The sequence below is a fragment of the Ambystoma mexicanum genome, chromosome 5q (assembly GCF_040938575.1).
Source record: "Ambystoma mexicanum isolate Mex_15411 chromosome 5q, UKY_AmexF1_1, whole genome shotgun sequence".
Taxonomy (NCBI): domain Eukaryota; kingdom Metazoa; phylum Chordata; class Amphibia; order Caudata; family Ambystomatidae; genus Ambystoma; species Ambystoma mexicanum.
In genome coordinates, this window is record NC_090933.1 from 640,888,640 (window position 1) to 640,901,525 (window position 12,886).

A 12,886-nucleotide genomic window follows, 5' to 3' on the forward strand; every position below is an offset into this window, starting at 1 on the left:
TTATGAATTTGAACAATATCTAGATATCGCACTATTAATATTTATACAGTGATCAGCATTGGGTGATATCACAACAATCAACAATCTCTTTAATCAAAATGAGTATGGATAAGAAGAATAATGCAGCCTAGAATAATACTTGATATGGATAGGAAAACAATGCAGCATAGAATAATACTTGATAGGGATTCAATCAAATGCAATGTTACTTTCCCCCCCCTGTACACTACTCAATTCCCAATATGCAATATAGAGGTGGAAGGAGAGAACACAGGTTTTAGGAATAAACACTCAACAAATACAGTTTCAATCCCAGTTCCCCCTAGCAAGCAGAGAGAAACGGGAATGATTTCAAAACAGTTCAAATGCTTTTGAATGTGGCTTGGAATGAATGGGGAAAAATGCTAAAAATCGATTTTAATCACTAAATTGGATTCAAAACTAGCGGGAGCCGCTTTGGATAGTTCCAGGTAAACACGAGCAATGATGATTGGATAACTAGCAGATTGAGATTTGAATTCTGAGGTCAGATGCAAAGAATAACTATTTTACACGTGTTTAAATTGAGCCAAATGCAGATTTGCTGCAAACTTTTCAGTGCGCGAGAAATGCGATTACAGAAAAACTATAAGGAGTTGTTCGTTTCTAGCATGCATGGTTCAAAAGTTATGAAGGTTTTAGTAGAGGACGATTTTTCTCAGAAATGAGTCAAGATTTTCAAATGAAAGATGCGCTTTTGAATTACAAACAAGAATTTTCTGTTCACTAGGGGGGCTCTGAAGATGCAAGATACCAAATGGGACAGCCGCTAGATCAGGGCGCCTCTGTTCTCACTTTTGCCCGCCGAGACACTTGTCTTTCTTCAGCAAAAATATTAGCGCAAAGATTATATTATCACTACCATTAACAAAGGGCTATATGGATGAGGAAAATATTCAGGAAAAACAAGAGATTCTAAAATGCAGTTCTGGATATGATGGAATGATTTGTATAAAATTGCTTAAGGATAAGAGATTGGCTATGGACAATTCTATGCTATAGATACTCACAACTATGGTTTGGAATAGGCCCGTCAAAGATCTGGTCAAAGGTTTTGGACTGGAATTCTGCTAGCCCACCGGACAAGATTCAGGCACCCGGTTCTGCACTCAGCACGGCACTCTGGTCTCTGCACGGCCTCTGAACTGGATCTGATGGGTTGATTCTAGGTTACAGCTATCAGGTTACAGCTCTGCTCTACTGGTTTGGATCTCTGGGTTCTGGCAAGTGTTCTTGGCAAGAAGCAGAAAGAGCACAGCCAGGCTGTTCAATTTTTGGTGTACCCCTTGGAAGTCTGGGGTTAAAATCAGGTTTCAAGATTTAAAGGCCAACTGATAAGGGTTCAGCTTTGGAATTGGGCCTTCTGCTTTCAGATTTCTGGAGTCTTGGATCTGGGTTCTCCTGCAGAGCGCTTCGCCGACAATCAGTTGATGGATGAATGTGTGTGTGTATGTCTAGGTCCTAAACTGTCCCTATTTATGTATTTCCTAAAGGGGTGGGTAGGCTGAATTATACTAAGCACACCCTCTAGGATTCCTATTGGTTAAAGTATTTCCCCTCTCCTGATTTGAGAAGGAAATCTAGTGTCATAGTGATGCCGCATTTCGCAATCCAAGGAGTACCTCCCCTTTGTTTCAGTAAAAGTAAATCTATTTTTCACATAAATCATATTTACAATATCACCAACTTGCTAATAATACATATCCACATCACAGATTTAGTACAGCATGTATCCGTCCGAGTTCCATCTCGGTGAGAGCTTTAGTTCCAATTTTACAGTTTTTCACGCTTTTGGTTGGGTACCCAGTGTCAGATCTGTCCACATGTTTCTACATACATGCACACGACATCTGGGCATAATCCAGTGAAGTTTCATATTTCTAGCATTTCACAATTGCTGCAACATCAACATTTTGGTAGTCCTGTCTCAGAACATTGCACAGATTTCAGAGTAGTTTCAAACTGTGAGCAGAAATTTCATTTTAACAACACTATATTTACAGATTTTTACCAATTTTGTTCTGTGAGTCTTTTTCAAAAAGATATTTTCTTGTGGGTCAAGATACACATATCTGTCTGGTCCCGCCCCCAAGGTTTGGCTGGGCCAGAGCACTCCCAGGCTCCCTTCCTGCTGGCAGTTGTTTTCTGTTGACAGTTGAATCTGCATATCATTTCAATCAAGGGAGTCTTTTGTCTCTCCTCAGAGCAACAGGCCAAAATCTCCTCCCACCTCCATTAACAACTCAATGACAGTTCCTGAGCAGAGAGCAGGGGGAAGATGCCTTTGAAGTACTGTGGCTAACATTAGTTCACTTTTAAAACACTGTTTTAAAATTGTCTTTTCTAAAATAAACTTTACATTTTCAACAAATATACCCACAGATCTATTCATTTGAGTCTTTTTAAAACATAGAAATTGAATTGTAGCAACCTATATTGCTTTTGATGGCAAGTCTCTTCTTTTCCACAATTTGATCTTAATGTACGAGTTTAACTAACAGTATAAGTAAATGACAGCTCTGACACAAGCAAGCGGTGGTACTGCGCCCATATCTTACAGATTTTTCAAGGCAAGCACCATTTTGAATGTGGATTTTCTTGTGATGAAATGTGCTTCTCCTGACATTGTGCTTAGGTGGATTCTTTAAATAAAGTGATGTTTAACACCCAACAAGGATGTTGGATCTTTTCTGATGTTTGGGGAACCATGATTTTGCACTTTCAACAGCCAAGGAAAAACGGATATTAAAGCACTTCTGGGTTTTCCTTGGCAATGCAGCCCTGCCTTTTCAGGTAATTCCATTTCACTCTGTGGATAGCCCAATGACAGGTTTTGGTAGTGTGGTCTCCGGTTCCACCACTGACACAAGCAGAATGGATTGGCGGCCTATTTTTCAGGTTTCCCTGTGCACTTCTCGGAGATTTTTAGTGCACATAAGGCTTTTTCGGTGGCCATTCTGTTGTTTTTGACGAAAGGAGCACACTGTGATGTTGCAGGGCAGAGCCTAGTGGGTCAGAACATCCCACAGTATGAACACAGATGTTCCAGATTACAAACAGTACACTGGTTGCAGAATCAAGGGCAATAACCCTAGGTGCAGTATTTTTACATACCCCAACATACAATGATATTATAGCAGGAGCCACCGGGGCCCTTTGGTGATGCTGAAAGTGGCAGCCTTCCTGAATTTCCAACTTCTTTGTAATACGAGGGCTGTCTCTTATGAGTCCTGGTGTGCATGAGAGAAAGTAAGCAGCCACAGTTGCCTGCCCCTATGACAGAACATGCGCCAGCGGCATTATTCCACTCTCAGGGGAGCATGCTATAGAACTACCCAAGAGATGTTAACATGGTCCTCGAGAAGGACCTCTGGGTTGGCGCTATGATGCTCCAAAACGAAAACCCTCAACCCACCTCTAAGTGAAATGACATTGCTTGCCCCACCAAAGACTACCGTGATTTCCCCAACTGACAAGCATACAGCCGCGTGGGCTGTTGCACTGCATCTATATGCTGCTCTCACCTGCCTCTGGCTTCTGCGGGAGGGGAGGCGCGGGGGGCGGGGCATGAAGGCCCTGGCCAGGAAGCTGCATCCACTGACACTACCTTTCCCGAGGGGGACATCAGAATGTTAACAATATGCCCAGAAATGTTGTGGAAAATACCAGTGGGTGCCCTGCAAGAATGCTTGACCCATCCCTGTTTGTCCCTAATCTCCCTCCCCACCACAATGGTGGTCAAAACCTCAGAGTTTGTGAATAAATTGTGCACTGCTTCTGGCCCAAGGGCCTGCATCGTGCCACGTTATGCACTGCCACCGTTTTAGAGGGATGGAAATTGTGACGCACATTCCATAAAACATTTGCTGAATGCCAAAAGCACTTTGGGAGAAAAAGAATGTTGCAAATTAAGATGACCATCGTCTTTAGGTTTATCTTGGAAGGTCTGGCTGAAGTCTGCCCGAGCTGGTGTATTAGAAACAAATACGGAAAAAAACATCCAGAAACTGACCCTGGCATATCGAAAAGAAGCCACGTGACATCAGATGGGGCGCCAGTTTCTATTTGTTGTTCGGTGTTTAGCCTTCCATGGGCAAGTCTACGTGTCAAGGTGAGAAGGCCAACCATTCCCCACACCACCTGAATGCGTCATTTATTCTAAAGATTTGACATATTTGAGTGGCCCATAGTTCAGTACCATGTTATTTACTACACAAGGACATGGCAAAGCTTGTAAGGAACTTCTGTAAGAGTTGGGACACATAATATTGTACGTTTTCTAAGAGGCTGAGAATGACTTGATTAGGGCACTATGTGTGGTCCTCTGTACTTTTAGGCAGAGTGCATTCTGTGACAAGTAGTCATTTTGAGGCATCTGTATTGTGGGATTCCACCTGGTGTATAGGGGACACAATCTTGTGGAGGCATCTTTCTTGGGTGATCTGCGCTGCATCCTGGCTTAATGTGATGCGGCTATTTGCGTTATATGCGAGAGAGAGAGAGAAAGAGAATTAATTCTGGGACCTGTGGGTCAGCTGTATTGAGGGAGGTTTATTCTTGGACACCAGATACACGGCTGGCTTCTATACCGCATGAGATAAGGTCAGGCATAAGGATAATACGCGGGACATCAAGCGTTCTGGGGCATAAAGTCGTGTCCCAATGTCAGTACTGCGATGCGGAGTAAATTCTTGGAAATAAAGTCATCTGGGGCAGTGTGTGGGACACCTATTACTGTTCGGCACGTGCACAGGATCAGGCAGCGTGGACATATTTTAACACCTGCAGTGAACAGGCAGAGTGCAAGCTGGAAAATGTAGTCATGTGGTGCATGTGCGCCTTTAAAGGAGCAAGCATTCAGTCATGTGGTTTGGCGTATCTGGGCATGTGTTGCTAAACGTGACCTGTTATTAGAGTGTCTGGCATGTTAATGTTAATGTTAAAGGACATTTGTACCGCGAACTATCACCACCAGAGTGGTCCCTTGGCGGTCTGGCGGCTCTGAAAGAGGAGGGGAGGTTGAGTTAGTGGGAGGAAGCGCAAGAGAGCAGTGATGTGCTGTTGGCGGCCTCAGCTCGGTGGGTCCGTTGGCTGGGCCGAGGGTGTCTGCGGCCGGTAGTCGTCGTGTACTGTTGTGCAAGGCTATGTGTGTTTTTATTTTGTTGTTGCAATGTAGTGAAGTTTGTGCGGTTTGTTGTGCTGTAGGTTTTGTTTGTGTTTGGTTTGGAGTTTGAGAGGTGTATGCAGAAAGGGAAATTGTTAGTAGGGTTGGTTAATTTGCGTCTCTATCTCGCCTACCTCACCGTATGATGAGCTGCACCTGGCTACATGACGCCTACACAAGGCATAGTCGGCTTGAAGGTGGGTATATTTGGCTGCACCTAGCATATGAAGGCAGCACGTGTGTGTGTGAGGCTGCCCCTGCACATATAGGAATATAAGTGGCATTAAATAAAGACAGACCACCTTCGGACTATCTCACTGCTTGCGTGACCTTGAAATCACCTTAGCTTTTCACTTCAGAAATACTTCTCTTTTACACACAATCCTTAACTTGAGTGTCATTGTGCAAACCTGGAAATATCGCTATCGCCAAATTGACATATTAATTCTCAAAAATGAAGAACATATGCACATAATGTAACTCTGGTCTTCTCATATGCACTGGGAAAATTCACATTAAAAGGTGTCCACGCGCGCTTTTTTTCCATGCGCTGGCGCTGCAGAGAAGCTTACCTTTATTAATTCGGTATATCCCGTTTCCCGCGCGGTCCACCACGGCTGCGCCTTCAGTCCATTAACATTGTAGAGGGAGCGCTGCCAAACCGATGCAAAGTGCCCTCTCTGGTGGCCAATTTCGTACCACGTGTAGGCCTGCAAGACGGATTTTTGAAAATATGAAATACTGCAGCGTCGCAAAAGTCAACCGTTAATTGCCTATGCAAGGCGAGCTCATATTGTTTCCTCGGCGTGGTGTGCGTTCTCTTTCAGACACGGCGGTCTAATGATCGGAAATACTAACTTGCCCCAACATGGAGAATAATGGGGTGGGCGATTCCCTTACAACATGCTCATTTTTCCTACATTGTTGTGCCTCAGTTTAAAATGGACATCATCATCAATTTTGTGCCCTGTTATAGCTGGCAGATTATCCATATTTCCTTAACGTGTTTTCTTCAGAGCCCAGACTGTCAGGATTGCTTTTCTTCAAACAGCCCATAATGTTTGATAATTGATAATGTCTATATCAGGCACTCTGCCATTAAACGCAGGGAGTCTGGGCTGTGTAATAAGACTGTCCCCCTCAGTACAGGGCTTGAAGACTAGTCTGCAAAGGACATATCGCTGATCGGCACTGATCTCTCCACTCAAGGCTATGCTGCCCCCCTGGAGTCCCCTCCCATCTACCCATCCCAGCTCTCCTGCTATCTTTGCACCCACTTGTAACCAATGGGCGTGTCCTCTTTGTGCAGTGCCCCTTTGCTTCCTAGATAGGTTTCCGTACACACAAGCATACAGAGGCGTAGACAAGGGTAGGGCCTGCGGGGGAAAGGCCCACCTAAAATCTGAAAATTCCTACTCAGCAGCGCTGTTCGAGCATTTACAGCCATGTGAAAAAATGCATAACTTCCAAGCTAGGGATTCAACACTTTGGGTGCCATTTTCTATAGCACTAGAAACAACAGATGTGAAATACAGAAAAAGAATTAAAAGAGCAGAATCACACATTATGCTTCCAGGACATTTCAAGTGTTAAAATCAGCTTTCGTCTTAAAATATGGTGGGGCAGTGGACACGTGAGCAGGCCTTGGGCACCACAAAGCCATTAGCCCTTTGTCCCTGTTCCTCATCACTGTCCTCACTAAATTAGGTGTGAGACAGGCAATGAGTTGAATAAAAACATCTATTTGACATGGGTAAAATTAAACCTTTCACAAGAGAAAAGACAGATACAAAATCATGTCACATCTAATAATAAAATTAAACACTATTTCATACCCATGCACTAAAAACAGCAAAACACCCATCATACATTTAATTTAAAAGACATCAATAGCAAAAGACAATGTAATATTACTAAATCTTAAACGATTTACCGATAGAGTCTATTCAGCTTAAAAGGTTTTTTACCTATTAGTTATGAAACTCGGTTTACCGTTTTAGAAGATTTAAAAATCTCAATGCAGCAATTATCATTGATATTGATGAGCCAGAAAAAATCTTGCCAAAACAAGTCATCATCATGGAACCTAAAATTACACAAGATCTTTCCAAAGAACACTCAGCAAGCTCTGGGCAATAACAAAAACGGTGTTTTAAAGACTCCACAATTGTCCATTTTTTGCAGAACCTGCACCAAGAACATGGAGGCACACGCTTATTTCTGAAATCGAAAATTTCACGTGTTCATTAAACCTAAAGTGCAAAAATGGCTGCCTACAGTACATGTTCGGGAATTTCTTAAAATATTCGGAGACACCCCCACTTTTTGTGCTCTACAGAAAATCCTGGTGCAGTTTATATTTGCTAGCGATTCTACAGCAGTGATTCAATCGGGTTCCCAAAGTATTTTTTTAACCAAATTTTGAGTTTGCACTAGGGATTTCATAATTAGATTCTATACTTTTAAAAATCTCCTCACACTTAAAACTATTAAAATATGCATTATTTGTACTCAGGTGCAAGGCCTTCAATTCAACAAACAAGGAACCACAGGGGGCAGTATAATTTTCTTATACAGCAATAGTGCACCAGGTTAGTCTGGTTCTCAATCATATTAAACCCAGCTCATATCCCATTACTGTTCTCGGCAGGCAGCTGGGCAAGCGCAAAACACCCCACCACAATCGGGCCTCAATCTCTATATAATCCAACCAAAAAATCGTGCCCCAACCATAAATGATTTTTGGGATTGCTTTTGCATTACAATATTTAATGATGGGTTCAATTGAGAATCTACCATATTTGGCCAATACTTTCCGCATTTTACGTTCAATCGTATCAGCTTTTGAGCGTACATGGAAAATGGTTACTCACCAGAGTGACTAACGTACTCCTAGTCCATAGTTCCCATTCCTCCCATCCTGTATGGGCGTCTTTCACGAGGGACGGGAACGGAACCTTTTTTCCACCAGAAAAGGACATTTCCCCTTTAAATATACTGGCGCGCAGAGACGCAGTCCTGGGAGTGCGGGCTCCCTTACCCCTGCTCACCGGAGCCACACCTTAGCCCCCTTTTGACACGTCGGCTGTATTATATTTTAACAACCCTATGTGGGGTAAAAAGACAGCCCTAGAGCGACAGAGATGGAGAGGCCATGCTAGGCCTCATTGTGAGAGTGAAGCTGGCTCAGTTTGGAGTTTCTTTTGTCAGGAGGGGCGTCAGGGTAGAGGCGTGCCCACTAAGCTAAAGGGAGAAAGGCACACAAGAAGCTGGATTACCAGGAGTCCTGCAGACAAGAAAGGATAGGCAGCAGAGGCTGTGAACAAAAAGGGCCAGGGAATACAAAGATAACAAACGCGTTGGGTTCCCTCTTGGGGTGTACGCAGAATGGGGAAAGAGTGTTCCACGGATCTTGGGAAACTCCAGCCTTCTGAACAGATTGCTATTACAGGGGCCCACTCTGAAGCTCATGGCTAGGAGCAACAGCAGTGGGTGTCTGTATCTGAACCCTAAGGCACGAACAAGGTAACACTACTCACAAGACTGAAGCCTGTACAGGTCCAGCAGGAACCGAACAATGACTGCTTCCTGAAACCGGAACCAGTACACTGTAAACAATGACACGAAGTACAACACTGAAACGCGACAAGGGAAGGGGCAGAGATTGCCTGCTGGAAATCCAGCAGCCAAACTCTGAACATAGGAATTACATAAAACACAAGTGAAGATAAGAACAGAAATATCCAGGGAAAAGGAAGTTAAAGAGAACAAGGTTCAGGACAGAGAACCGGAAGAAAGGAAGGGCAGAAAACTAGTATCTAATTGCAAGGAATGGCGACCGGAAAACAGTACATGGAAATCAAGAACGGTAATTCAGGGCTGGAAAGACAAGAGAAAGCTAGCAGAGAGAAATTAAGGAAACAGTACAACTGAAGTAGGAAACGGTACAACTGAAGTGGATAACCAAAGGGGAGGACTGAAGACTCAAGGAAGTTAAGGGCAGGAATCATGAACAGAGGGCTGCAGGCAAGGAAGAGAGCAAGGGAGCAGTAGCCAGGGAACAGAGGGCTTCAAACAATGAAGAGAGCAAGGGGGCTGTAGCCAGGGAACAGAGGGCTGCAAACAAGGAAGAGAGCAAGGGGGCTGTAGCCAGGGAACAGAGGGCTGCAAACAAGGAAGAGAGCAAGGGGGCTGTAGCCAGGGAACAGAGGACTGCAAACAAGGAAGTAGGACTTTAGACCGGAAAGCACTGATGTGCAAGCAAAAGCCAGGGGAGAGAAGGCTGAGAAGCCGGGCTGCAAGGCAGGAAGCACAGGGCTCAGAAACAAGAGTAGGAACTGGAAACCACAGGAAAAAGCAAATCTCCAAGGAAAAAGGCAACAAAGGGCTGGTAGAAAGCTCAATGCAAGAGACCTGTGCCCCTGCAGGCAGCTGCTTAAATACTGACCTGCCCTGTGCTGAAGTAGGCTAATTAGCAGCACCTGGAGCAGCACACCTGAATGTAATTGGCCTCCGCCCTCTCTAGTCCTGGGAAAGCAAAAGCTGCACTGTTCTGTAAGGCTTCTTGGGATTGTAGTGCTAGAACTACTGCATAGGAATAGCCAGGAATTGGGAACTGCCACAAGGTGCATTATGGGACATGTAGTTTGTTAAAGTAAATAAGAAAGTTCCAAAGTCTTGCAAACGAAAAGTAAAGACAATAATATGAATAGGTGTTGTCCAGGGAGTATTACGGAAACAAATGAGTCCCAAATAGTCCACGATGGTGCAGCAGCGGCACAATCGTGACACCATTGAAATAGAGGAGCCAGTACAAAACACTGATTTCGGCATGGGCTTAGGGAATGAGCAGAAGAAAGTGCAACTTAGAACTGGAATATTGTTAACTGCGTCAAATGGGTTCCAAAAGACATGGGGCCCTTCAGATGCTGACTTTGTGTAAATGCCCACTTTGACAGATTCAAAACTGTAACAGTGCACATGGAAAGAATAAATACATTTAAAATACTGTGCATCTGGAAGCTAAAAAGGAGGAATGATGCCTTACATTGGGAAAGTAAGTCAAATGATAGACTGAGTTTTCAGGAATAAAGAGACTCAATTTCAGCACATAAAAATGACAACATTTCTAAGGATAGGACTATTTCGTTTTTGTATAAATGAACACTAGTTTCTTATGTAACTGTGGCATATTTTGTGAAGAATACCAAGAGTGAACTTATTTCTGTTTACATAGTATATAAAGAAATATTATAATGTGAACAACAGGTGCTGGTGCAGTATTGAAAGTTACATGTACACAGTGGGTAAATGCAATATGCTAGCCTTTCAGAATTGTGAACTTTTCTCTCTGTGCTGAAACTTTAAATCCAAGACCTTTTGGGCTGGAACCACCAAGGAAACAGGTCTGGTTGTCAATTTAAATGCTAAGTTATACAAAGAAGTAGATTGAAATTATGGGATTTACTGATAACATGACCAACAGAAATTACCTTTAAGGTCAGGTTTCACATAAAATGTGCATTAGCTCTGAACAAAGACCCTTTAAAGCTTGGCAGAAGAGGGCAGAATAAACATTGGCCCAAGCAGGTGGCTGGTCACATGCGTCAGGAGAAATGGAAACTTGGAGGATAAATAAAACTACCTCTCATAGTCGCAGTGACATTGATTAAACACATTTTCCTAAATAAAAGAGCACTGTGTGTCCTACCAAGCTCACCCCAGGTTCATTTGAAAGGGTATACAAAGCCAGTTGGGGCCATGTAAAAACACACTTTTTGTGATGTACATAACTTAAGTTATGATCAAAAGTATGATTCTGGCATTTTCACAAATTGAAGGAATTGGAAATATTGATAGACGAATAGACAGTGAAATAAATTTTGGAAGTATGTAGTATCAGAGTTGTAACTATTTCAGCGCAGTAGAAAACCACGAAAAATGGTGGTTCTGCCCAGGAAGGGACTTTTTGAAATAGTACAAAATGTAGAATCCAAAAATATATAGATTTATATAGTTATCTGAAAGATTAAGGTAGTTGCCACATTGTGAGATCTTTCAGAATACAAAATGTAAAACCCATATGTCACTTTGGGATGACAAATCCTTCTCCTCCCTCAGCCTACATCATACATATCTTCCAATGTCTGGTCCTATCAGCACCCACTGGGTATCTTGGTGGGAGATGAAGGGAGAGGGCTAGCCAATCCTTACTGTGCGAATTATGACAATGTTGAAGTATCATCAGACCTATTAGAGGGCATGTTTGCATCGGAACAGGGCTTTTTCACTTTATTCTGGGAGATAGCCTGCTGACTGACTCTTGCGAGGAACAACTACCAGAGATGCCTCAATCCTTGCATTGGAGACAGGGAAATTTGGAAGGTAGCTGGAACCCCATCACAGGAGCAGGAGGAGTCTGGCTGCAGGAGAAATTCCTTGACTGAAAGCCCTTGACCAGATCTGCACTGTCCTCAGACGAGCTCTGCTGTTTTCCCTGACCAAAACTTCCCATGTAAGGAGACCAATCGAAAGGCCATCAATTGTGTGGGAGCTACCTGACTTATCCCTTTCCATTAGGGGGTACGGGGTGAAACTGGATAGGCCCTTAGCATATTTTATTAAATCCAATTCAAATGAATTCCACTATAGAAAACCACCCTATCCATTTAAATTGGATTGTATTGGGAACAGCCGGCCTTGTCCTTTCCATTACATTCTGGAGAGGTGGGAAGCTGTGTAGATCCTTGGCACATTGAATTGAAGTTAAATCAATTAATTCCCACATAGAAAATCACAGGATGAGTGTTCTTAGAATTCGAAACTAACAAAGTACTTACCAGTGTGTTAGAGCCGGTATGCACCATAAAGACTTGGGTGACTGTCCTTCTGAAAACCCTGAATACTATCCCGAAGGGGTGTGTCCATAATCCCAAACTAAGTAATCCTAAATGCTACGTTTCAAGTAAATGTAGAGGGTACAAAACAAAACTTTCTATTTATTCCCAGTTATTCCAAAGTCAGAATTATAAAGCCTTATGTGTGCTGCAAAATTAAATTTCCCATTCATTTCCTTGTATCCCAAACCAGAATTACCAATCATTGCTTCTTATTTGAATGTGTATTGAAAAACGATTTCCCTTTGAGTTCCTTTTCTCAACGACGCCTGCATGTACATCCTAATGTGCATTTGCTCGATCTCAAGTCCAGCAAGTCCATTGCAAATCCAAGCTACAGCTCCATCCTCAGACCAGAGGCTCCATAGCCGCAGGTAGGCTTCTCCTTCCTTTTTATGAAGCGTGACATCCAGTAATTTTACGCTAAGAAAAACGTGGAAAGCAACAAGTAGACATCACTATTACCTGCCTATTTACAGGATCCAGTAATCTCCATAACATTCAGCAAGTTGATTTTCTGCATTTTGAATCAGAAGTATCCGCCTCTACTTCCACCTACGAGTTGTGAGCAGCTTCACCTCCGGAATTGCAACATATGTACCTCCTTGGTCTCACCTGGCCTGCTCCCTACAGATCGTGTCCCATTGGTTGGGTAAGATATCTGGTAGGGATCGCTAGTCATTAAGCAGTCGAATAACAAGAAATTCAATTAAAAGATGAATAGCCTAACTTATTCAGTAAGCCACAAGTACAACTCATTTTCCTTTTCTTGTGTCTGCTTCCCCAA

At 43.1% G+C, this 12,886-nt stretch overlaps 1 protein-coding gene across 8 annotated transcripts in view; it reads right to left on the reverse strand.

The window, feature by feature from the left end:
• ASPH (aspartate beta-hydroxylase) overlaps positions 1–12,886 on the reverse strand; it is a 1,438,894-nt gene that overhangs the window by 220,618 nt on the left and 1,205,390 nt on the right. For all 8 annotated transcript variants that reach the window (XM_069621106.1, XM_069621103.1, XM_069621107.1 and 5 more), the window contains one exon: positions 5,776–5,913. In XM_069621106.1, the coding sequence (XP_069477207.1) occupies positions 5,776–5,913 (138 nt within the window). The remainder of the gene's footprint in view (positions 1–5,775; positions 5,914–12,886) is intronic.